Source organism: Simochromis diagramma, unplaced genomic scaffold, assembly GCF_900408965.1.
Source record: "Simochromis diagramma unplaced genomic scaffold, fSimDia1.1 OVJJ01000293.1, whole genome shotgun sequence".
Taxonomy (NCBI): domain Eukaryota; kingdom Metazoa; phylum Chordata; class Actinopteri; order Cichliformes; family Cichlidae; genus Simochromis; species Simochromis diagramma.
In genome coordinates this window covers 6,474,096-6,501,521 of record NW_024386801.1, presented here as the reverse complement: position 1 = coordinate 6,501,521, position 27,426 = coordinate 6,474,096, and the positions used below count along the sequence as shown (strand labels likewise).

At 40.3% G+C, this 27,426-nt stretch overlaps 1 protein-coding gene across 2 annotated transcripts; it reads right to left on the bottom strand.

The window, feature by feature from the left end:
• Positions 1-1,167: 1,167 nt before the first annotated feature.
• On the bottom strand, positions 1,168-27,426 carry polr3b (polymerase (RNA) III (DNA directed) polypeptide B). 2 transcript variants are annotated; one of them, XM_040025372.1, is made up of 28 exons: positions 27,234-27,426; positions 26,943-26,975; positions 25,821-25,877; positions 25,668-25,732; positions 25,468-25,543; positions 24,837-24,937; positions 24,474-24,565; positions 21,498-21,615; positions 20,163-20,271; positions 19,358-19,480; positions 16,957-17,073; positions 16,733-16,867; positions 15,509-15,670; positions 14,050-14,250; positions 13,598-13,760; positions 11,924-12,077; positions 11,698-11,772; positions 11,334-11,432; positions 11,098-11,225; positions 9,871-10,080; positions 9,605-9,763; positions 7,676-7,793; positions 7,417-7,559; positions 4,252-4,355; positions 2,908-3,074; positions 2,283-2,396; positions 2,020-2,193; positions 1,168-1,850 (listed from the first exon to the last, which is right to left on the bottom strand). In XM_040025372.1, exons 1-28 carry the CDS (start codon positions 27,303-27,305, stop codon positions 1,721-1,723), a joined length of 3,399 nt encoding a protein of 1,132 aa, XP_039881306.1. In that variant the 5' UTR covers positions 27,306-27,426; the 3' UTR covers positions 1,168-1,720. The 2 variants fall into 2 exon arrangements, with proteins under 2 accessions (XP_039881306.1, XP_039881307.1); XM_040025373.1 differs by lacking the exon at positions 27,234-27,426 and adding an exon at positions 27,058-27,221.

The following is a 27,426-nucleotide window of genomic DNA, read 5'->3' as shown; positions in this document are numbered from 1 at the left end:
TAATAACATTATTATTATTACTTTGAATTTTCTAAGGAGTTTTTAATTGTGTTTTTCATTTAAATCCAGTTTAGTTTGATTTCGTTTCCTGAGTGGGTTTGCTCATTTCAGTTCAGATTTTATTGTTTACAACTAAAAATAAGCAGTTATTAAAAATCATTTTCAGGGTAGTTTTTGTCCTAAGTATCGTATTTATGACATATACCAGAGGTAAGATTTACGGAAAAACAGTCTCACAGTGTTGTAGACATCTGAAGCCTCAATAAATACATCCATCAAAGCCTCATCAGACAAGCTGTGAGAATAAGTCTCACAAAACTAACAAATACAAAATTGTCATCTAAATTTGTTGTTTTGGGGGTTTTTTTTCCAGTTGACTCTCCCAATTTCACAACATTGTTTCATTAAAGTTTTGAAAAACAAATAACTAATTTTTTTATTTTAGGTAACTAAAATGTTTTCATATCTAGTTTTAGTTAATTCCTAGTTAATTAATTTTAAAGTTAAGGCAGGTTAAAGCATAACACAACAGAATTTGTTAATTCAGGTAATAAAAAACAATGACATCCCATGGCCCCCTTACACCTTCAACACGTCCCCTTTTATCTTCTCATCCCGATCATGTGTTCACGGTGCAGGTGTAAAGTTGCAGTCACAGTAATTCAGCATTAGAGAAGTAATGCTTTTTTACGTGTCGGGTCAAATACTTTTCAAACGGCTCAGCAAATATCAGAAAACACAGAAACTGTTTCTTAACTAAACTGGTGTCAAGAAATGTAGAGAAAGACTCGAGAAAGAAGTTAGCACAAAGGGGACGACTGCTGATATTTTATACACTAGAAAACTAAATCTCAAATGTACTGTCCTATTATTTCGTATATTTATCAGATAGTGAATCTATACATGATGTGCTTTTGAATGATATCTTTGAGAAAGACCTTGAAAAACAAATGCGTGTGCTAATTTCATGTTATTCAAAGGCTGCATGAAAACACTGGGGCAGGTTACACTGGTTAATTTGCAGTAAGTGACAAAGTTTACAGCCATACAGGACACTGTTCGTGGGTAACAAAGATCAGTTTATATTTAAGGTGACCATTTAGCTTTATAGTGTCCTTGGGTTGGATATCTGGCATGTAGCTGCACGCACCTGCTTTTATCTTTTTGAATTTAAGTGATTAAATCAGCAGTGAAGAGTGAATCTACTGAAAAGAAGTTATTATGGGACCTCTTTGACTCTAGGGTAGTTTTCTTCACACTGCACTGCTACAGCCGATCTCAAAGTTCCCCAGCTTCAAAATCCTACTTAACATTTATTAGACAGGAGAAAAGCAGACAGAAAAAAAAAAGTGGGGAAATATGACCCAGGTCAGCTGGATGTTCAAAAGATCTTGCGGTCAAAACATGTTTCAGGACAAACAATTTAAAGTTGGTGACATCCTGGAGATTTTGCCCTCAAAGGGCAACCTTTTGATATTTGTAATGAAAGAAGTCAAAGTTTAAGAAAAAACATCAACTTATTTATTATGTACACAAACAGAGAAAAAAGAAACATTAAAAAAAAAAAGAAACAGGAAAAAAGTTTTCAGATTTTAAACAACAACAAAAATAGTCCTGTTTCAGCTTCTTTCTGCTTGTTTGTCGCTCGATCAAACATTCACAAATCAACTTATAACTCTTGCTCTAAACCTGTGACTCACACATCCCGTCTCTGTCCTGCTCACTCGTTGTAGCGCGACAGCTTGAGTCGAGGGATGATATTCATGGACTGCAGCTCCTGGAAGAGGAGTTTGCAGGCGTAGGGGATGCGCAGGGAGGAGACGTGGCAGGACGACTTACAGTAATGACACCTGAAACACGGAAACAGAACAGACGTTTATGGACCACCCGGATTACACAACTACCAAGCTTTTTTATTCACTGTGTAAACTAAAATATTTCCCCTTCTTTCAGTTCGTATCAATGTGCACCAGATCTTGTGATGCCCCCTAACATGTTTCACCAGCAGAAACAGCTTACCACCCAGAGTATCCCAACAGCCCGCACTGCCCACACACGTCCACCTCGAAAGCGTCGCTGGAAATCATGAGGCGCTCCAGGAGCAACATGCTCGCTCCGTAGCCGATCAGACAGTCACGTTCCATCTCACCCAAACGCAGACCTCCATCTCTGGAGCGACCCTCCGTGGGCTGCCTGTTATCAGGACAGGTGGATACGGAGAATTTAATTCAACACTTATAGGCACTAATCGAATCTCAACGTCACCACAGATGAGAAACTACCTGGTGAGAACGGCTCTGGGGCCTCGGGCTCTGGCGTGCATCTTGTCAAGAACCATGTGCTTCAGTTTCTGGTAATACACAGGTCCAAAGTAGATATAAGCCTCCAGAGGTTCTCTGAGGGAAAAGCAGGGGTCAGGAATTGTGTGCACATCAGGCTAACACATACATTACATAAGCATATAAAATCTATCATTTTTTGTAATAAAATAGTGGATAAACAAAGCATGAGATGATTCCAACAAAAATCGGCCTTCTTTTTGGACTGCTGGTCCATAAATTTGAATAAAGAAATATTAACGATGAAAGATTTGTACACGTGATCCTTGCCTTCAGACGGCAGATTTTACACAGAAATTAAATGTACTGTTTGTATACAGCTGGTGCCGGATGGACAGGCACTAACGAGGCCACTATGACAATATGCAATTTCTGCATAATGAAAACATTCAAGCTACTGTTTAAGAACTAATATTGTGGTGATAAAATGTTAACATCACTCTGAGAAATTTTTCACAGCATTAAGAGAAATAAGACTTATAAACAGTCATGAGTAGCAATGCAAACACTTGTGTAGCAGCATTGTGTTGTGTGTGGTTATTAACCTAAAACATCCTCTATTAATTACCCAGTGATGCCTGAAGTGACGTAGTCTTTGCCCTGGTAGTTGTATCCATAACGGATGAGATCCTCACACACATCCTTCACCTTGCTGCCTCCGAAGGCTGTGCCATAGTGGAAGCGCCCATCCAGGACCCCCGCCTTCCCAGCCAGGAGTTCAATCAACTTTCCCACCTGACGAAGTTCAGGAAAAGAACAGCAGCTCTGTTCATTACACAAATCTTTTTGTGCTTTACATCCTCTCCTGGCACTAAATGTGTATATTAAGGGTGAGATTAGATTACACATGTACTCCTCAGGGTTGGTGACAGCAGTCCAAGGATGGCTGAGTTCAACAATTCCACTAAGATCGCACTCAGAGGACCCCTGACCCCGACACACAAAGGGAAACACCTACTCTCATATCACTCCCAGGCCACAGAAACATCCTCTGGAGCCAAGCATTTCTGAGCCTTTTCCATGGAAACCAGAGTGAGCAGCAGTAAAGATCATTCAGGTTTTTACAGTGTATGAAACAGAGCCAAGTCTCATGTCATTCACATTCATCACCATCCTACAGTTCACATGTACTGGCCACGTTTGATAAAACTTCCACACACACCGCTACAGGCGGTGGCCTCACTGGCAGCTGTCTCCGCAGCAACAAATATCTGTTTGTGAACAGTGAGATTGCTGCTTAACGGCGTCAATGGACGTGTGCTCTGGAAGCCAATGATAACCCAGAGAGAAGAGGAGTGGGGATAATGAGGGTTTTGTCTCAGGAGAGCCGGCACAAACTTATAAAGAGCGACAGCCACAGCATCTTAGGTGACTCAGACTCCAGTCGTAGCAAAAAGAACAAAAAAAAACAACCCACAAATAAAAACCGAAAGCACGTCCTCAAATTAGACGGCAAATAACCAGCTTTTCACCAAGAGAAAAGAAAACTTAACCTCCCTGACAAATGTTACAACATCGGAGCAGAAATGACAAAGCCAGTGATGAATTAATAGCCCTAAAAATACCATGAATAATATATTATAAGTTCTAGCTCCAGCGAATGGGTTGATCATTAATGATTGGATCTTGCAAGATGTTTAAAGGTATCACTTTTTTGCCTTTGGGGTCTTTTAAAACTTTTGAGAAAATTATCGTTTAATCAACTGTTTAGCAAACGTATCATTATCTGCAGATTATATTTCACACCGTTTTCTGACATTATGGTTGTTTACTGTTTAATTTTTTAAATTTCTTCCCCTTTGGTTTATTTCTAAACAAAACAATGAAAAAAAATGCAAAAAATACTTGGCATATGAATCAACAGAGAAAAATGTTGCAGAATTTGAGTTTCCACAGCTGTGAAGTGTCGCACCGTCATTCTGGAGGGATATCCATGAGGGTTCATGATGATATCTGGACAGATCCCTGTGTCACAGAACGGCATGTCCTCCTGTGGGACGATGAGGCCACAAACACCTGAAACACACAAACACACACACAAAAAACATTAATGCACACATATGGCAAAGAGAAAACCAATCAGCTTCCCACATGTGAGGATCCGAGGCTGTACTTTAACTTTACAGCAGTGTTAACTAGGGATGGGTATCGTTTAGGTTTTATCCGATACCGGTGCCAAATCGGTACTTTTGAAACTGTGCCGGTGCTCAAACGATGCTCGAACCGGTGCTTAAAGAATGGAGAACACAAAATTGGTCCAAAAACCTCTCATGTTCAGCTGGTTTTTTGTAAAAAGATAACAATGTTAGCCTTTTCTGCAGCTATGGGGCATATATGGTATCACTCTTGGCTGGAAGCAGTGCTTAAACAATGGAAAAAACACAAACTTTGTCCAAAACCTCTCATGTTCAGCTGTTTTCCACTTTTTCTTTGGTCATTTTAGCCTTTTTGGCCAGGGTGAAGGGAGCATCTGCCATCAAACAAGAAGACAGCCGCATGTAGCTATGATGATGTTTGCTAGTTCACCTTACATGCATTAATGTAATAATGTGGTTAGCCTACTCAACGTAAATTACACACGAACAACATTAAGCTACTCACGCAGAGAAGAACGGCTGCTGCTGCCATCATTATCCATCATCATTTCTGCTACACTGGCAGGGCTAGGGGCCAGGACTCTCCTCTTCGGGTTTTTGGGGATGTTGCTAACTCCGGGTCCGATAACAGGCACCACACCCGCAGTAGATGTGCTCGGTGTGAGGTCTCGCAGCAAGCTATCAAATACGGCGCATTTCTCGGCTTTTAAAAAAAAAAAACGCTATGCGTCGCCAGGTGTTTCATCGGATTCGAGGTGTTACTTCCTTTGACAGTATCACAGTATCAGCTTAAAGCACTTGTTGCAGGCTGCTGAGTTTGCATATTTTGCTGTGAAGTACAGCCAGACTTTTGACCGCCTCGCCTTGGGCATTTTTAATCTGTAGCTCTGCTCTAAAAGAACGTACGTACCTGGACTCGCCTACTATCCTCGGAAACGTAAAATGATTGGCTAGAAGTGTATCACAGCTCAGGAAAAAAAAAAAGCACCGAAATGTGCGCTGCTTTTCGGTCTGGTTACTACCGTTTATGGCAGAACCGGTGCCATCATGGCACCGGAACCCATCCCTACTGTTAACACATCACTTTGGCTGCACAGAATGTGTAATAGGCTTTTTATAATATTTTGAATAGAAAATGTTAAATAAAAATAAAAGTGATAAGTTTTAAAAGTAGGCTGCAGTTTTAATGTGGTTTTAAGGACAAAAAAATCTGACTTTCTGACTTAACTGCAAGCACCAGTTCAGCAAACTTAATAGTGTTTGTGCTGTGGGGGCTTTGTGTGGACCACTGGCAGAGCATGACATTTCCATACTCATGTGGACAGACAGGGACCTCTTTTGACTCGCATGATGTGGGGGGACAAGCACCCCTGGTAGCCAGGAGTTTAAGTGTGAGTGCAAATGTTTACTGAGGGGCCGAAGCACTCTTCCTTGGCCATGGTAAACAGATTGTAGGTCCATTTGCAAATGAAAAAACGAAGAAAAAAAGGAAAAAGGAGTGAAGTGAAGGAGAGCAGGAAGTGGAGAAAGGTGCTTAGCTGGACAGGGAGACTGGGATTACACACCCATGATTTTCAGTTCAAGTCAGAGGAAGTGGAGGGGATCAACTCGAGAGGAGAAAACGAATCAGTGCACGTGGGAAAAATTCACTATTAGCCGACCAGTCAGCGACGCAGCTGACTGCTGATGCCTTACAGGATGTTGCAACAGGATGTTGACTAGGAACAAGTACGGCGATTAACAGGAAAGTCATCCAACGGCAGGAAGAAGGTGAAAAGAAAAGAGAAAAGGCGGGTAAGGCAGGGCCAGAAGAAAGTATAAAGAGAGAAAAGGCATTAAGAAAAAGGCTGATTATCAGGTTAAAAGTACTCCAAAAGAGGAGTGAGAGGAGGAAGAATGAAGTTGGAAAACGGTGGAAAGCACCACAGAGACACTACCAACAGCAGACATCCTTGGGTGTTGTTTGTTTTGTGTGAAAGTAAATGATAAAAGAGGCATGAAATCAGCAGAGAAAGGCAAGACAACAGCAAGGGTCCAGAGCCCTCCATCACAGCTCATACAGCTCCACAGTGGCGGCTCACACAATAGGCCCCTACTACTAACAGCCCGTCCGCCGCCTCCCCCACCTACACAGCTGTGTATGTGTGTGTGACCGGTAAATAATTAACTTATTCTGCTCTGCTGACCAGGACTTATGAGAGTAGTCATGAGAAGCTGGGAGATCCATCACTGCAGCCAAATTCACTTCTAATTAAACACTTTTATATATTGATGAAGAAATAATGAGTTTGTTCCTTTCAAATTACTCATCAGAGAAGAAATAAATAGTTGTTTTTACAGAGAGATGACCACAGTGAAGCAAAAATGTAGATAAAAAGGTTTACTTTTCCTCTTTGAGGCAATTGTGATTAAAACTAGCTCCACATCAGCTGCACATCTGGGTGTCTCCATCCAAAACTCCTCCAGCTAACCCCACACTGACCTCTCTCCTTGTCACTATCTGAGACAGAAGACATTGTCCCATCCCGAGCTGACCGCCCAGTGCCCACCATGTTAATGAAGAGAGTAAATTATGCATGGCGCCAGTTAGCTTTTTGATTAAAACATCATACTAGCCCTCTATAGGGGAGGCGCTGCAAAACAATAGAGGCTATAAACACTTTTTTCCCCCCAGTAGCACCAGAATACTGCTGGGGTGTAATAAATTTGCATAGTCTGGCACAGGACAAAGAGCCAATTAATTGAAAAGGCTCTTGAAAGATGAGAACAGGGGGGCAGTGACAGAACAGCAGCTAGTGGGACTTGACTCAACAAATGCTCAAGCACAGTGAAAGATTTTCCTCTTTTTGTCCAGGCATTTACAAATCTCTCGCAACAGGTTGAAAACCCTAACCCTCTGTACTCTCCCTCCAGCTTTGAGCTCAAAATCTTTAGGCTCTGGTCTCACAGAGCAGGCCTTGTGGCTGTCATGGGGTCGGCACCTTTCTGTCCGTGTCGACTGCTGAATTTGTCGCCTATTTCAGGTCTCCTGGTCTGCCTCAGGAGGATCTTGATGAGGAAGGCGTCTTCAGCATTGGACGAGATCAAGACCTTTTCGATGTACGAGTCCGTTGACCCCTTATAACTGAAAACAAGAGAATTCAAACTGAGTCCCGTTTTTCCCTCTACATAGATGTAAGAGCTGAAAAAAAAATAGTTCCACAGTGATGTGTGTGGGCGTGGTGCTGGGAGCTGACTCACCTGATGGGCACGTCTCTGTACTGGGGCTGGCCTGGCTGGGTACTGCCCTCCAGTGGTGTCTGCGTGACAGTCGGCATAGATTTGTTCACCAGCACCTGCTTGTTCTCCACTCTCTCACCTGAAGCACACAAAACACATCAAAGAGTCTTAGACAGACTGGCCTACATAGACTAAAGGCCATTAAGTTCTCTTTAACTTGTGCTAACGTCAAATCTTTGACCAAAAGCAAAAGAACGAAAACAAATAAGTTTGTTTTCAGACTTATTTGAGCTCACACATTTGAGCTCACACATGTGGGCTCACACATGTGGGCTCTCAATTTAAAACTGTATTTAACACAGTTTTAAATTGCTTGTTACCTGTTTTGTTTTTGCTAGCTTTGTTTACATCTGCTTTCTTCAAAAATGTCTCTACTGTTCTGGTAATGACTTTGAATCGCTACTAAAACCATAAACTGTATATGAAAGATAGAAACAAGCTCTTTGATGTCCATGCCCCCCCAAGGTTTGTGGTCTCCTGCGCTATTTTTTTAAACTAAATATGATGAACGAGGAGTGGATCCGACTGAGAAGCGATCCGCACGCTAGAGCCCGACCAGTACTGGAATTGATACTGAAATTTGCAGACTTAAAAATCAGATATATCGGACGATTTTTTTTTTTAATGCACATGAAAGAAAAACATTTGCCTCATACTTGTTATGTGCAGTAACTTATGTGTCCTTACCAACATAATGTTACAATGCAGGTTTAAAAATAAGTTTGTTTTACTTATTCATTATCCATCTGACTCTGCTCAGATCAACTGGCTGTTTTGTTTGTAGCATGTTGCCAACAGGGAAGTAGCAGAGTGCCCTCTAGTGGACAAACTGTGCAAAGTCAACACCGATAACATGGTTGAAGGGTGTTTTTTTCTGTTTCTTCTTTACTGTTAATTTATTGCCTGACAAATGAAAATTACTATATCAGCAAATAGGAGCTTTATATAAGTTGGGCTCTGTTGCTAATACAGGATATACAAACAAAAATCAACTTTTTGAATCTTAAATATTATTTTCATAATAAAAGCAGTAAGTCACAGGATGCTTTTAAAGGGGTCTGCCACATGAGGTACAAATGATTAATTGAAAATAAGTTTCTGTACACCCACCTTTACATAATAACGAAACAAAAGCAGATGCAACAGATTTACATTACAAAACAAACGTCAGTTACTTACATCATTTTTCAGCATGTTTATAATGTCACCAGACAACAGGACCTTCGTTTCTTTTCACTCGTCTCTACAATTTTTTTGTAACTGCTTTGATACTTTGCTCATACCGAGGCTTACAATGCATCTCATGGCTGCAGGCCGGCTATAAGCTCTGGACAGCTTCAGCTTTAGGCACTTTCTCTTTGTTAACTCCTTTAAAATGTCCATATTGAGCTTGGTGAGGGTGATTTAGGTGCCAGATTTGGTTTGTTGTAAAAAACGATTTTGTGGTGGTTCCACCAGGATTTACTCTGGGAACTGTGTGTTCACTCACAGTGAAGAGCTCAATAATGGCCACAGCGAGTGTGTGAGCAACTATTTGCCTGCGCTACTGTGCATGCATGAAATGGACTGGCTTGTAATCAGGCATACGTGAGATGCCTGATTAATCCACACTTGTACTGTATGATCCTATTTTCTTCTTCTTCATACTAATAATATTGATGACACACTTCTAACTGTTCCAACTGATGAAAAACTATGGAGATATGTAAGAAGTGGTGTGTGTAAATATTGCAAAATAGGCTTCACTTCTCTCTGAGTGAAACATCAGTAAAAACAAACTCCTGACCACTATTAATGACACAGATAATGCTCATAAAATGAATGCCACAGAAGAGGCTGTTAAGGAGCAGCGAACCATGCTGGATTTGCTCCAGTCCTGCTGGTACTCACCAGGGGAGCAGATACCATCAGCATCCAGGATGCTGTGCCTCCAGATGGGTTTTCGTGTTGCAGCATCCAACATGGGGCCCATCACCTTGTCGAAAGTCTGATTGGTGTAACGCCGCAGTATGCATTTTGTATTTTTGTAGACAAGGCACCGTCCAAATCCTGTTTGGAGACACATTTACTGTTACATTAGATTTTCTACCTCCTATTCTGGTATTTTGTTGCTTAAAAACGACTATGCAATTCTTTAAGTTGGACAGATCTCACACCTCTGTCCAGTGAGGCTTTGTTGAGGACCAGAGCGTCCTCGATATCATAGCCACTGTAGCTCATCACAGCCACGGTGGCGTTCTGACCAGCCGGCAGCTTCTCAAAATCAATCAGCTCAATGGTTTTTGTTTTGACCATCGGCCTTTGAGGATAGGCCAGCAGGTACATCAGGGTGTCGATGCGGTTTCTCTGGTTGTAGCCGATAGTCCCTGGAGAGAAGAATCACGAATTTTAAAAAAGAACTGAATTTTTAATAAAAACTTATATGTAACTCACTGTGTGTCTGTAATCTAGTGATTTAGGGCATCTATAAGAAAATATATAAAATTGTCAATAAATCCATTTTTAGAGGATTATAGATGTTACTTCCTCCTGATTAGACCTCTCGTATATTATGGCCTAAAGTCTGGCCTCCGTGTGGTTTTGACACTTGTCAGATGATACTGCTTCACAATTAAACTGCGTGTGATAACAGGGCCGGGCCACACAGCCAGATTTGCACATGTATGAGAGCCGTCCATACAAAATAGACAAGGCAGAGAATATTGGGCCAAATATAGTTCCAGTCAGTGTTTTTGTAAAGACTGGGAGGGCGGGGAGGAAGGAACGGATGAAGGTAAAGTGGAGGGGTGGGGGCGACCGCAGTCCTTACGAATGTTAGCAGGGCCGTTTGGGGAAGTTCTGGTTACCAAGGAGCTCCGGGTGCACACTCAGTGGTCTTTTGCAGCTGAGCACACTGACCCCCCGAGCACAGCCAGAGCAGACACAATGAATTGCTAATGACACTCTGGGTGACTGGCAGGGAAAGGGCCTCTGCACACACAGCACAAAAGAAAACCTACGCAAGCTCCCCATGTTTGATGTTCATGCTCACACACTCACACACACACATGAGACACTTAATCACACGTACAAATGCATTCTGACAAGAAGTGGTGCAGGAGTGGAGTTTTGGGGGAGACGAACCAGCAGGCCGCTTGTATCTATACCATTTGTTATTCTAATGCCCTTTTGTATGATTTTAACTTGTGCAAATAAAAGTGCAAACTCTGAACCAGCAGATTTAGGAGGCTTAGGAACACTGTTCATGTGTTCATGTAAGATTAAATTACTGTAAGAGGCCGTGTTTGTGTGTGCACATGCAGCTGTGGGGAGGATGTTTGAGAAAGGATTCGAGATCCTTGCAGTTTGATGACCTGTGTGCTAGCTGCTCAGCCCACTCTTACCCATTGCCTGCTTGCCCATAGCACACTGGTATGTGTTCCTGGGTGACTGGTTGTGGTGGGGGTAGGGAATGAGGCCGGCACACACCCCGAGCAGTGTGAAGGGCTCGATCTCCAAGTGTGTTGTGTCTCTAGAGAGGTTTAAAAAAAAACCCCCCAAAAAACAGGTATAACTTACTTGACATAAACCTGAATGATCTTTTCATTTTACTGAAATCAGCTTATCACGTGCCACTGACTTGTTAATCATGTATTCATAAAGGGCGATCTGACAGTCGTTCTCCTCGTTGACATCCAGATACTCCACCAGGCCTTCGTGTAGGAAATCCTCAAAAGTTCTGAAGTAAATAAAGTACAGAAACTATTAATAAAAATCTACTGTTTGGGAAGTGCCTGTATGGTGTGATTGTGGTGTGAGGATACACTCATAATTTCACAAATATGCACGATACTAACCAATGGCTTTTGTTTTTCAAGCAGTTGTGTAATTGATGTTTATTAAGTTAGCAAATAAGCCAAAGTGGCGAGTTTAAAAAACAAAACAGTAACTTAAAGAGCTGCTTCTTTAATAACAGCAGTCACTCTCTGCACTCCTACCCTCACCTGTAGCCCTGAGACAGGTCTTCGATGTGCTTGTTTTTCACCATTGGAACTCCCTTCTTTACTATGATGTATGGTCTGCAGAGGGAAACACAACAAAACAAAGCTGTGTGAAAAACATTCTTACAACTAAAGAACTCAATGTTACGCTAAGCAAACACACTGGTGTGTAACGATCTTCAGCAAACATTTATTTCCACATTATGCTATTTTTTCTAAACTTCCGCACCTGCAGAGTCGTCCTCCATCAGATGAGATGTAGACGCAGCGGTCGCTCAGGTTTGTGGAGATGGACACAAACTCATTGATGAAACCCGCCCTGCGCATCAACCTGAAAGTGTTGATCAGCTTCTGATGGTCTCGGATCACACCGAGGATGTTACCTGTGGACATGATACAGATAAAGAGGATAGACATTAAATATTAAACATATTTTTGGGGTTAGAAGACTGATGTGCTGAGCTAAACACATTCTGACTTTGCATATTCAGTAATCTTTAAGAGCAACCAAACAATTGTTACGCAATTGTGATACAGCACGCCAAAACAGGCTAAGACCAATTTTTTTAATTTATTGATGTTACAAAACCCTTTGATAAGAAGAACACATTATATTGATCTTCCTTTGATTATTTTATGTGACTTTTTCACTTCATTATTTCAAATTCATGTCACAGTCACTTGTAGCACGTTTGTCAATGTTGAAAACATCTGATGGATCACAATGCATACAACACTATTGTCACAGCGTAGAGACAGAAAAGTTGCCAGCATCATTGAGGAGCTACATTTCACTCTCTGACGAGCCAGGTAGCGTCTGTAGGTGTGTGGCTGTGATGAGTGAAGGTTTTCCCCTCACAGCAGAGATGTTTGCTGGATGTAAACCCGCTAAAAAGAGTGCACTGTTAAATGTAGTTTATGCATTAGAGACTGTTCAATAACAACATCTTTTGACATAGTTTTGACAGATATTGCAGTTCACATTAGGGACAGTAGGATTGTTCTTGATTGCATCACTGCTTGGTTGTTTGTGTGTGAAGCTGTTTAACCTGCTGCATCACATTTGTTTAACATTTAGAGTTCACATTAATAAACACATGGATTTTGCTTATCCAATAATTTACCAGTTGTTTTCTCAGTTAGTCAAATTATCAGTGAAATGCCAAAGAATAGTAAACCATATAACAATGGCCACAGTACAATAAACACCTGTCTGAAGCTCATACATTATCTGTTTACCATTATATAAAACAAGAAACATGGACACATTTGACATCTAAGAGGCTAAAACAGGACATTTATGGGATTTTTCCACAAAAAAGCCACAACAAATTATTCATCAGCTGATTTTGGTTAAAATTCAAACTTTAAATGCAAAGAAGGAGTGAAGGCGGCATTTGTAAGACACCGCAGCTTACTCTGGAAGAAACGGAGCTCTAACTGCCTGTAGGGGTGTGTTCATATCAAGTCTGACAGACAAATGACTGGAGAACAGAGGAGACACTGTGCTCTGCCTCTGTGTGAGGGCACATTTGCACTGAACACACTCTGAAGGGCTTTGACACCTGCTGCTACCAACTAATTAAATGGTATGGCAGCTAATATAATTTGACAGTTATCAGTGGCGAGACAAACATATACAGTAATTAAGGGGCCAAGTTTTGACTCAAGAATAATACCTACTGCTGTCGTGAAATGAATGAATTATCAGCCTCACAGTGAAATGCAAAATTACCTTCTGTAAACTAAACAGAATATTTTTCCCTTCATGTTCATAAGCAACACATTCAAAACAGGGAGGATTAAGACTTTCTTTTCAAACGATCTAAAGCAAAAGCCTCCGGTGTTAATTCTCTCTGTGTTTATTTATTAATTAGGCTCCACTGCGGAGGAGGAGGTTTACCATTGAGGAAGACGAGAAACACGCTCGGGTAGGAGAGCTCCTCTCCACACAACAGGTTCACATCTTCCACCCCGAGGTTGAAGGCCAACTTGATGATGGGACCGTCCTCCATGTCGGTGGTGATGTGCGTCATCAGAGCCAAGTTCTTCACCAGACCACAGGCCTACAGATACACATATATAATCCAATATTATCCTTGTGGAAATACATAAAAACACAGAGACAAGAGTTTTTCTAAGAGTCTCAGTGTCAGTAACCTCCCCTCCAATCCCCATTTAGAGGTAGATCATTGTCTAACCATCACAGGGAGTGTTATAACATGAGAATAACTCATTAAAGTGAGAAAGAAATTGCTGACCACGATTCCTATATATAGCAGTACATGTGCCACAGCATATTAGCCTTTGAGAAACCTCCTGGGCCATCAGGTGTGGCTGCCGCAGCACACTCACCTCGCCCTCAGGGGTGTCAGATGGACACAGCATTCCCCACTGTGACGGCTGCAGGGAGCGCGGTCCGCTGACTTTCCTCGTCTTCTCAAACTGGGAGGAGATCCTGGTCATCATGCCGAGAGCTGAAATGTAGGAGAGACGAGACAGGACCTGGGTGACTCCCTGACGGTCCATCTTGAATCTCTTCAGAGACCAGTTACCCTGTTGCAAGAAAACATCAACACCAATAATTACATACTGCATAGTAAATATTACTTAGTACACAACACTTTATTGCTCATTAATGCATTTTAATGACTGATAAGCATCCAAAAATGGATGCTAGAGTTTGCCAGTATTAGCAACTATTCCTAAGTGGTGCATGTTTCATTTTAATATTACAAAAATTCATGCAATGACTCCAAATTAAGAAAGAGACATTTCTGGCTTAAATTCTGAAAGCGGAAGCAGGATTTCACTCTTAATGTTGTTTTAATATAAATCTATAAATCTCCATCTACGTAACTCCTGCTTTCTAATTTTTGTTTGATCAGTGACCACTTTATTCTTCTATTACAAGTACAGCATGAGAAAATTTTAAGTTAACACTCACATAGGAACACAAACTGAACCTCTACTTAATTGGAGGCACTACGGTTGATGATGTCAGTACGCCTGATAGTTTTTGATTGTTTTGTTTTTTTAGCTATCATAAGGATCTTTAATAAATGTAATAAACATTTTGATATGTTAAATGAACATTTCCCCTGCACGTCTGTTTCTTTTGGCCTGCAGCTCTATTTATCCATCAAGACTGTTTTGCAAGCTGTTTGATGTCAGATACTGACTTTAAAGAGAGTCCAGCCAGCAAGCAATACAGCTCAGCCGACCAGGACACCATTAATACTGATATTTTCGTTTTTTATGTTCAATATTTGATCAACCCAAAATAAAAGATGAATGAAAATGAATTTGGTCCATTTTTGTGACAAAGAATTTCATGTACACATGTTTTGTATTACAGTGCTGTGAAATTTAACTATATATCATTTTAAAATGATCACTAATAGCCTATTTAAAGGTTTTTATTGTTTGTTTTTATTAGTGCATACTCAAATATGGGATTTTTTGTTCTTTAAACTTTAACTAGCCAATGAACAGACATTTTTGGATGCAGGCAAATTAGAGGATCTGTAACTTGGAAAATGTCAAGATTTTATCTTTAATAGTTTTCAGCTATTTATATTTAAACATAAAAATAAATAAACATTAAAAAAGGTTTGACAGCGATGAACCTTTTCTAAAAATATATATCTTAAAAGTGTCTGACATATGAAGCTAAAATTCTCATTATATACGCAAAAATTTTGGACCATAAAATTTTGATGCAACATGCAGATGGTTGAGTAGAAAACTTTCCAAAATGTTGTTTGAGATGGAACGACCTCCTTCTGAGCTATAGCAGCCATGACTTTCTCACCGTGGATATCGCATTGACCATGCCGTTGGTGATCTGATCCTGCCGCATGTGCTTGACCACATCAAACTGAGCTGCTCTCTGCTTGGGGATGATCTGGTCTGCGATTTTCTTCAATTCGGCATTAAACTTCTTAAAGAGATCTTCAAACAGCAGAGACAGGAGCTAGAAAGAAGCAAAAAAAAATGCAGATGTTTTTTGTTTGCTTTTTTAAATCTCAGGTCTCCTGGCACGCAGTGTCAGTTCACGTGCATCTCCTGCCAGATGTAATAACCAGGTGTGCCAGCTCACAAGTAAGCCAGGTCCCTGTGGTCCTCTGTCCGGTCTACAGGAGGCAACTTCTCTTACAACCCCCACCCAACCTGTGCATTAGCATACATCCAAACAAACAGGCAGCACTGCTTGAAATTAATAAAGAAATTAAGCTTCCATTGCGCAGCCAGGCCAATTAGTTGAATGTCAGGGAACCATAATTGGAGAGTGAGGAGATTGCTGGCGTTGTTAGTATGTAAGCCCCCTATTGAAACAGGGCTCTGTGCTCCCCCCTCCCTCGATCCCTCCATCTCCTGCTCCTTATACAGAGCAGGTTGGGGGGGGGAAATTAAAGGCCTTAAGACAGCAGTAATTACATTATCAGAGCCGGGCCTGCGGATTAGCTCAATCGCTCCAGTCAAGGCAGCATTTCTATTGTCACGGTGCTGAAAAATCCCCATGCTTCCACAGCCTCGGGATTTTGGTGCCACCGCATATCTCTCTCCTGACAAAGCCAGGCTGAAATACTAGCGGGGGAAAGGAGGGGGGTTCAAAAACAAAACAGGGAAAAACAAAGCTGAGGGAAAATAATGAGAGTCTTATTAAAAGAAGGTGGCAGGAACAAAGGTGCAGGTGAGAGATCAGGCCTGGAGCCGGCGCTGTCCTCTGGTGTAGTGCTGTGATCCCTTCACACTGAAGCACGAGAGTGTTGGTGTGTTTCTGCTCGTATGTTATTAATAAGCATCAGGCATGTTTTGTTTCTAGTTGTTTTATGAGTAAAGAAAAGGAAGTAAACACCTTTCAGCTCACAAACATGAAAAAGAAATCAATAATCATTTAAATAAAACTTTATAGTCTGAACTGAACTCAGGCTCATTTGGTTTTAAAGTCAAAGAACAAAAACAGAACTGAATGCAGCATTAAATAAAGGCAGTGCATTAAAACCTCAAGGATGACAGATGCACAGAAGCTTACCTGTCCAGCCAGTTCAAGACGTTTGTTGCCATAGTAATCTCTGTCATCCACCTTGTTGTCCCCTTGAGCCAGGATCACCCGCCGCACCATCACGGCCAGGTAAATACACTTAGCCCGAAAGTTAAACTCTTTCACCTGGACACAAGTTATACAGTCTTTACATTTTGTCGAGTAACATTTTAGTGTGAATGCCAGTTATCGTGATGAGCATTCTGTTTACATACAGGCACATGTGTGAGAATGAGAGATGCTAACAGCTCTCTGGCCTCTTCCATCTTTGTTTTCTTGGGGCCTCCCCACATCCGCTGTCTGCGCACTTTATTCCCAAGATACCTCAGGGCCTGAAACAGAGCAGCCAAACAACATTTGATTCAACCTTTTGAGGAACATAAATATTTTTACCAACATGACTAATTTGGGGGTGAGGAAGACAGGAGGAGGACAAGGACACACTGTGGAAGAGAGCCTAATGAGCCAACATTTTTCTAATCTTCTATTGTCGAGTTCTAATGACTCTTATGTGAACTGTAGCCTTAGTTTCCTGTTCTTGGCTGACAGTAGGTGTGGTCTTCAGCTGCTGTAGTTCGCAGCACTCATACTCTTCTGGTACCTTAGGTATAAAGAATGGTTATTTGAGTACTGCTACCTACCAGCTTGAAGAAGTTCAAGTCAGCCGCTTGAACTGCGGCTGACTGGATTGTTTCAGATACATACAGATGGTTGTGTGGAGAAATCCCAGCAGATCAGCATTTTCTGAAATACTCAGATCAGCCCATCAGGCACCAGCAACCATGGCATGTTCAAAGGAACTTAAATCAACTTTCTTCCCCATTCTGATCCTCAGTTTGAACTTCAGCCAGCCATTCTGAACAAGTCTAAAAACCTAAATTCACTGATTTGTTGCCATATTGTGTTAACAAGCAGTTGAGCAGGTGTTCCTAATAAAGCTGTGTGTATATGTTACATCAACTGTCAGTCAGACAAGGAAACGCACCATGAGAATCAGTTAATTTTCCAACCAACAAAAATGTCCAAAACAACAAATATAAATAAATATTAATATAAATTAATGTTACAGTCTCGAGGGAGATATTTTGTGTAAAAGATCAACATTCTGAATTTTTAAACAGAGAACGGAGAATCGTGTATCAGACTCTTGGTAGGTCAAGTGAACCACAAAGGGAACAATGTGCACATCACCCACACCTGAGTAAGCGCCCAGCTGGAGTCCTCAACAGAATTATAGCAAAGGTCAAAGGTTAATAAGGATGGACCACCCAACTTGCCCTCAAAACTGCATAAAAAATAAAAATAATTATTGTTAATATTTCTTTAAGGTAAAGGTAAAAAAAAAAAAAAAATCTGTTTAATTTAGAGAAATTTAAAAAAAAAAAGAAATCAGATGTAATCAACAGTGTCCGGATTCAAAAAAAGAAAAGAAGATGACAGTCAAATTTGGTTTTGCCAGATTATTTATCATAATCTGATAACAATGTTTCTTAAGCCTTATCTGCCTTTAATTATATAGATTTAGGCCTCATTGTGCACAATACAATGACCCAATGAATACCATGAAAAGACATCACGGAGGCTGGCAGACAGAGGAACACGAGAGCTGTGGCGACCGGTTGCTAGGAAGCAAATGTGGACTCATCAATGCATCAGCGGTTCCTCTAACAACATAATCTTTATGAAAAACAAATTGGCCGATTGCATTCATCTGTCGATGTCAAAGAAAAACACGTGGGCCTCATGAAATCCCCATGAAAAGCATTACTTAACTGGCTGGTAAGACAAAACCTTCGTCATCTGATCTCAAAGAGACAAAGAAAATACCTTCTGACAGCAGACAGCCAATAGAAACAGAAACAACATCCTGCTCTGCACACATCCGCAGCTAATGATCGCACATTAGAGATGCCAAGCAATTCACACTGACTTTTACGTGCTCTCACCCAAAAATTATTTTTTTTAAACAGTTTTTTGAATCAGGATTTCATTCACTTGAGCACGAGGAACATTTCTGTTTAATAAACAGTGAGAAAATTAACTTCCACTCTAGATGTGCATGAAAAGGTGTCGTTTTCAACAACAGTTTATTTTTATTGGGTGATTTTAACTTGTCACATCTGTAAATATGAAGGTGGGGAGCTTATTTACAAAAACGAGCCGGGAACAAACAACAGGCTGAGGTTCTGGGCTACGTGACCAATTGGTCATCTTTGGTGGTGCTAGGACCATGTCTGTGCTAAGGTTAAGGTGAGAGAATAGTCTACGGTTACAGCATACCTACAGCACAGATTTAACAGAGATGTACATCCCATGCATGTTACGACATCTCTCTTGTTAGTGGTGGTGAAGTTCAAGTCTTATAACCCTTAGAACTGTAGTTCTTTTATAGCATAAACATTAGCACTGTACTTTCAGTGCTTTTTAGTGCTCCTTCAGTTTTGTAATATTACTTTTTTCCCTTATATTACCAGTATATTGTCTTTGGAAATCAAAATTCAAAGATAATTAAAGCTTCAATCTAACATCGAGTAAATGGGGCTAAACTGACCAGAGTGTTTGTTTAAGCTTGAAATAACACCGGCCTGCTCTGGCTCTCTTGGATTGATAAAATACCTGAGTCTGTGTGAAGATTTGCGCTTTCTGGCACTCCTCCAGGCTCGGGGCGAAGCTGGCCATGACACTCTCCTCTGTGCCGATCATCTGAACTATCTCCTGGTCACTCTCCACACCCATCCCCTGTGTGGATGACATGTAAACAGTGTGTGTAAAATATTTGTACAACTACAAAAAATAAAAATCTTGTTATATTTAGATAAAAGCTTAACCGGGAAGGGGGAGTACATGAGACAGGGAGTGTTCACAGGGAGGGGTGAGGTGAGGAGGGAGTCATAATGTTGCCTGACATTTGCTTATGGAAATGTGAAGCTGTGGGAACTGATTGCAGATCGTCTCTGCAGCCGCTGCCAAACAGAGGGAGGGGCTGGGGAAGACGTTACCCGGCAAACACGTGCAGTGAAAACACAGCGAGCATGCAGCATCATAAGGTAACATGTTTGAAGAGGTCTCTCCTCAGAGGGCAAAGAAGTTCATGATACCAGCTGTCAGCTAACATTTTCATTCTGAGGTGGTGTAAGAAATGTAATCAGTCGAGCAACTAATGAAACTAGAGTTCTAAAACTATTCACGATCTCATATAAAAACACTTCTCTATATATGTAACTTAAGCTTTGGAACAACTTCAAGCTGTAGCAAAAACAAAGACAGAGAGTTTGGAAACACTCACAAGTCTTTGCTTCAATCTGTAAGGCAATAACATCACAAACATCTTCATCTCTGACCATTTACCTGTGCTATAGCACCACCTACTGGACTTATTTCAGCAGACTCATAAAGAAAAAAAAAAAAAAATCACCCCTACCTTAAATATGATTGCAATGGGGGCATCCTCTGACAGCGTGTTGTGTCTCAAGTAGAAACGGCCTTGTTTAACAATAATATTAGTTCTGCTTTTCTTTTCATGAGTGGAGCTGGAGAGGACACAAAGAGCAGAGCAAACACGAGCATGTTTAGTGTCAGGTTCTTGTTCTTTTGCATGTTCACCTTATAACTGTGTGAGGTCTCTCTGCATACTCAGACTTCCTCCCACAGTCCAAAAACTTAACTGGTGATAATTAACTGGTCAAAGGTGTGAATGGTTTTTTCTGCTGATCTGGGAACCTGAGCAGAGCTCACCCTATGACAGCCGGCTCCAACACAACCCCAAATTGGAAAATGAGTCAGAAATTAGATGGATCCACTAATATAAGACTAAAAGCTTAAGCTATACATAGATCTACTTCTTGCATAGTCTTAAAAACAACAACAACAAAACAAAAAACAAAGGTTTATATTTAACTCCAGCCAACATCTACAGTGATGTATTCTTTTCATTTAGAAGAGTAGAGTTTGCTCCTCCTTTCACAGAGAAGTGCAAAGTTGGAGAACCGAGTGCGCAACTGAGCAAGGGTGTAAGGGTCATTCAGTGTCAGGTCATCAAATGTCTCCCACGTGACCATCTGAGATTTGAAATAGGACACTACAGCCAGATAAAACAGTGCTGTTCCTTATTAAAGCTTTAATGTCTATAAAACAATTGCCGTGATTTAAACTTTTATTTTAAATCATACTTAAATAATGCCACGAACCTTGTGTACGAGAATCTGTAAACTAAGTGTCAGTCTGCAGAATCGTGGCCTCCAACATCTGCTATCACAGACAGGACACTCAAATATTTTCTGACCTTTAAGCATCCATCAGTCTATGTTATCATAAGCTACACTCCTGAGATACCAGGGATTTCCCCTAAAACATTCCAAGGATAATGTTGCATAATTCCTAGTAATAAGTGCATCTTTCCCTGGAATTAATTCAAGAAAGACTGATGATCACAGTCCTGGTGGAAATTTTTTCCTTTTAGATTTGATGAACTGGAATGACCACGAATATATCAGAGTTTCACAGGTCTTAAATTAGCAGCTTCACTTTATGGTTTCCACCAAGCACCAGTCACAGCATCCACACTGTTGAGTCGTCTCCACACTTCTGCGCTTCTGGGCAGAATCGCAAAGAAGAAGCCGATAAAAGGAAAAGGTTAAGATGGTCAAACAAGACAGCTACTGAAAAGAAACAGCTGATTTTTTCTTTACATGTCTGCCAAGAAGGCGACTTTAAAGTCATGGATGAACAGCTGCTAATGGATATGTTGTTACAGTACCTGGTAACTGATGCTCCAACTGCACCCTTCCTGTCCTGCTCCACAATGATTCGGTTCTTGGACAGCTGTTCTTGGATCAGAATGACTTTCTCCTGACCTTTTACAATGAAATAACCCCCTGTGGAGAAAAAAAAAAAACAAGGGACACGGATCAATTTAACTGGAGAACCTGATGACAAGTCATTTTCTTTTACTTAATTACTCTCAGAGTGTGTAAAGGAAGTTTTAACTCTTTACTCCTTGAAACTCTTTTCAGTAATGAGCCGTTTCTGTCATATTTCAGACCTCCTTATAGTACAACTTTTCTGAATGTGCATCACACATTAGTGAGGGTGATCACTGCCTGTACAGCCCTAACCCCTAACCCTATCTACCATTCCTCTCAAAAATTCTTGAAAAAAATAGTTGCTTCACAAGTCCATCTACACCTTACTGATAATAACCTTTACGAACAGTTCCAGTCTGGTTTCCGTCCTCTGCATAGCACCGAAACTGCTCTTATAAAAATAACAAACGATCTTCTTATGGCAGCTGATTCTGGTCTCCTCTCCATCCTTATTCTCCTTGATCTGAATGCAGCCTTTGACACCATCATCCCATTCTTCTTAGCAGATTAGCTTCTATTGGTCTCTCTCATACTCCATTAGCCTGGTTTAAATCATACCTGTCTGACCGCACTCAGTTCATTCAATTAAAATCCTTCCTTCTCCTCTATCTACCTGGGTGCCCCAGGGATCTGTCCTCGGGCCCCTTCCTTTCATCATTTACCTTCTTCCACTCTGACATATTTTTCGTAAATATAACATTCAGTTCCACTGCTATGCCGATGACACCCAGCTTTACCTCTCTACCAAACCTGACTTTACTCTTCCTCCACCCTCCCTCACCCTCTGCTTAGCTGAACTCAATTCCTGGTTCTCCTCCAACTTTCTTAAACTTAACAGCAATAAATCAGAACTTCTCCTGGTCGGCACTAAACGATTGCTATCCAGAATTAACAATTTCTCTCTCACTATCAATAATTCGTTGGTCCCTATCTCTTTCTCTGTGAAAAGCTTGGGTGTCATTCTTGATAGCACATTATCTTTTAATTCACATATCAATAATGTCACACGTGCAGCATATTTTCAACTCTGTAATATCAATCGCCTCCGCCCTTTCCTCACTCCTCATGCCACTGCCATTCTCGTCCATAATCTTGTTATCTCTCGAATTGACTACTGTAACTCATTATTATTTGGCCTTACACAAAAATCCATTAACAAGCTCCAACGTGTCCAGAATTCTGCTGCCCGTATTATTACTAGAACTTCCTCTACCCACCACATCTCCCCAATCCTGAAGCAGCTACACTGGCTCCCGGTTAAATTTCGCATCCATTTTAAAATAATCCTTTATACATTTAAGGCTATTCATTCTCTCTCTCCACCATACCTCTCCGATTTAGTACAGATGAACTTCCCATCCTGGTGCCTCAGATCTTCATCTTCTCTTTCTCTCTCTGTTCCTTCCGCTCGTCTGATTACAATGGGGGGCAGGGCTTTTAGTTGCTCTGCCCCTTGACTTTGGAATTCCTTACCCCCTGACCTCAGAAATATTAGTTCATTCCCTCTTTTTAAGTCCACCCTCAAAACTCATCTGTTTAAAATTGCTTATGTTTAAACCTCTGTATGCTCTTAACTTTTATCTGTTATTCTTATTATTGTGTATATTTCCAGTTTTTGTGTTTTTATCTGTTGTACAGTGTCCTTGGGTGCTTTGAAAGGCGCTATTTTTAAATAAAATGTATTATTATTATTATTATTATTATTATTATTATTATTATTATTATTCTGTCAGGCCTAGGCTACTCACTAGGGCTGGGTATCATCACTGATTTCTATAATCCATTCGATTCTGGTTCTCAAAGTCCTGATTTGATTCAATTTAGCCTCAGACAGTCAGAAATATTATAATTCTGATCATTTATCAGTACTGATACATGTGAGACTTCATCAGAATTGTGAACATCACAGCAAATGCCTTTGTGTCAAAGTAACTGAGAATAAAACAGAAAAACATGGAGATTTTTCTGCCTGGATTTTTATAGCAGATAACCTTAAAAATATTCTGCAATTTTGCATAATTTTAAAAAGTTTTAGTTTCTTCAGTATTGAACAGCAGAAATTAGGCTTTCTTGTCCGAGGTCATTTAAGTGAAAAGAGGGAATTCATGACGACATTTATCAAATGTGAAGCGTAGTTTGCTGCTTCTTTTGCTGCTGGCTCGGTTCAAAACAAAACCTGCAGCTCAGAATCAGCGCAAAAAGACGTAAACACAGAGCGGACCCGACGCATCAGAATCGGTGAGGTCCGACAGTGTGTCCGTGTTCGGGACATCAGGTGAGAAAGCCGAGAAAGAGAAAGCTGATTCTGATGCGTCGAGTCCACTCTGTGTTTACGTCTTTGTGTGGAATCCGTGTACCTGCTCTCATTTGCTGTTTGGTGGTTGTTGAATTAGTTTTGTGAGCTTTAATCTGAGAATCTGGCGTTTCTGGCAAAGCACAGTTCTATTTAAAAGTCGATTCAGGATTTAATGAATCGATATCGTTTTATTCAAGCTACTCACTTCCCTCTTCCACCTGCACTTTCAACTGGACCACGGCCAATCAGAGAGGTCCCGCCCCTGACTATCTCTGATTGGTTTAGTCCACGATAGGGGCATACTGTGTGTCTGTTGTTGACCACACGGAGAGTTGCCGATTTTTTTTTTGTTACCCGAACAGTTGGTCGCACTGGTGCGACTAAATATTTTTTTTAGTCACACCACTGAAAAATTTGGTCATATTTGCGACCAAATTAGTCGCACTCTAGAGCCCTAAATGGTCATCAAACATTTTACTGATATATATACTGAGATGCCAAAACTCATCATTAAGGGTTCAGGTGAGGCCCTTCAGGGGGAAAGAGTTAAAATGAGAGTGCTATGGTTACGTGCCTGGATCCAGGGGACATTCGTTGAGTTTTGAAAACTCCATGGGCGTCTTTCCAGTGAGAACGCAATTCGAGCTTCGCAGCATGATGGGCATCCTGAGAAAAGCAGAGTTATCTTCATTAATAAAATATGAATATTGCTTCAGTGTTGTTATAAAGCAGAATGCGTCAGCACAAATGAGTGAAGGAGGTCAGTTTATCAGCAAACAAAGCTTAAAAATCACAAAAGCTAAATCTTTTTTTAGCACTTGTTGGCTTACTGAGCTTTGCTGGAGAGGTTTTAAATTTGTAGATTTGATATAGATGTAACATAAATATGTCTGCATCACAGAAAAGGAGCAGGGGAGGGGGAAAAAAAAAAAGATACCTTCCGATGGGCAGCGCATTGCGAATTATCCTCTGACTGCCACGGGTGTACTCTATATCCACCGTGATGGGCGCAGAGTAGGTCATATCTCTGAGACGACACTTTGGGATGAAACAGATGACTCTCAGCTATATCTTATCATCTTTAAAGGAAAGTATTGGAGGTGTAGGCATTCAAATATAAGTAACAAAAATAATTAATTAAGAAATACCTCTATGAGGGCTACAACTAAATGCCAACTGAGTCTAGAGATGCCTGAGTGACACATGTTCCCTCTGTATTTAATGTGTGATTATCTGTCCAAAGTGTAGAGAATTAATGTGCAATTATATATATATATATATATATATATATATATATATATATATATATATATGTGTATATATATATGTGTATATATATGTGTATATATATATATATATATATATATATATATATATATATATATATATATATATATATATATATATATATATATATATTTTTTTTTTTTTTTTTTTTTTTTTTTAATTTACTTATTTTAACTAATTTAAAGCTGTGTATTTGATTACTCAAAAGCTTTATTCAACTTTAATTAAAGCACAGTAAACAATGGTTCATACTTAACAGCAGAAACACAGACTACTCTCACCTCGTGGGGAGAGACTGGTCTGGTCACATTGAAGCTTTCTTCCACGTCCGGCATGCCAACATAGATATTGAGGTATCTGCAAATATTTAAAAATCCATTATTTCCTCTTTTAATAAAAAACAAAACAAAAAAACACAACAACTTGTTGTGCATGTCTGCAGTGTTAAAGTCAGTGATGGTGGATGCACACAGTGACTTACTTGAGGTACCACATTGGATCAGCATCACTTGTGATTTTCTCATTTGCCTTCATAATTTTTTTGATCTAGAAGCAGAACAAAGGAGACATCGATGCTCAAAATCCAAATGTACATGAAAAAGCAGCAACGGACAAAGACATGCTCGTGTTTTACCTCTACATTAATGAAATAGTTGAATGAGTCGATGTGCTGCTTTACCAAACCTTTCACCTGCAAAACACACAACATGATATACATGTTTACTCTCCCAAATAATATTACTCACACAGATGTAGGCCCACCAACTGTTCTCTCACAAAGCTTTTGATGATTTGGTACCCAGTACAGACATCTCAGGTCATCAGTTTCAGATCTGTTCTCAAAATCATATCTTAGTGTGTTGAGGGTACTTTCAGATATTCTGGCTCTGTTCCTTGGAGCAGGCTGCTGACCTAGGATCAGTTACATCTCAGTGTACATTGAAAAACAGACTCAAAACCTTTTTAGCCGCACAGGCCCACAGCTAATAGATGCTGTTGTTTTATTTTATTGTTTTTAATGCCTTAAGACATCATAAACCTACAAAGGGTTTTTTTCAGCTGTCATGTAATTCTGTATAAATAATCATTCTGTAAAATACGATAATTTTTAATTCTACAACTGTTTATAACTTGCATAGTTCACATTTCTGTATAGCTGTATATCTCATATTTCTGTATAGTTTTTCATATTTATATCCTGTTCATAGCCTGTACTCATTACAGCCTGTACATACTTATAGTTATAGCATATTCATAACATACCTTCATACCGTGTACATTATAACATACCATAATAGATCCATTTCTGTAATATACATACATATCTATATTATTGCTAATATATATTTGTAATATATCTATATCATGGCTAAAGCACAGACTCAGCAATATAAGATTGGAAAAAGGTTTTCTGGTCTAATGAGTTTTGATTTCAGAATTTGGTGTGAACATCATGAAAGCATGGGGCTGCTGGTTGTGGTGGTATAAATGGGTTGGGGGACATTATCTTCTCACACTTCGGTCCCCAGTTGACTAAGCACCATTTAAACACCAAGGCTTGCTAAGCATTAGTGCTGACCACAGTATGGCTGCTTCCAGCAGGGTAACGCACCATCTCACAGAGCTCAGATCACCTCAAACTGTTTTTATAAACATGACAGCACACTATTATAGTTTCTACCATACTTTAAACATATTTTAATCAAGCAGCATTAAAATTTAGTAAAAGTGTGTAAGGGCTGTTGTGTTCTGTTACCTTCAGGAAGGCTGGTAACAACTTCCATTTTTCCTGTTAAAAAGGGAAAACGAGCAAATAAACAACAAGTCCGTTTTTATTCATAACGCGAAAACTATTCGAACTGTGTCCATACTTATGCACTTTCTCCAAATTGTACACTAGAAACAATACCTATCAGAAACAACAAACTGGGACACAGGACGGTCCCCTTCACTCTGCATCTCTATGAGCTAACAGCCTCCACGCTAGCGTTAGCATCTCTGTGCTCGTGCTGCTAGACTTTCGGTCCTTTCCGGTCTTCATACTCACAGCTACAGTGTTGACAGGAGCCGCCAGCTCCTGTGGAGTCATGTCGCTAAACTGTCCTCCCAGGACCTCCATGGTTTACTCCACTGCTTAACAGCAAACACACAAAAACCTGTACCAACTGTCAGTGTTGATATCTTGCAAACGTGACTCCTTTGTGTTGCACTCTAAAACGTCCGTACGACCGGAACCAAGA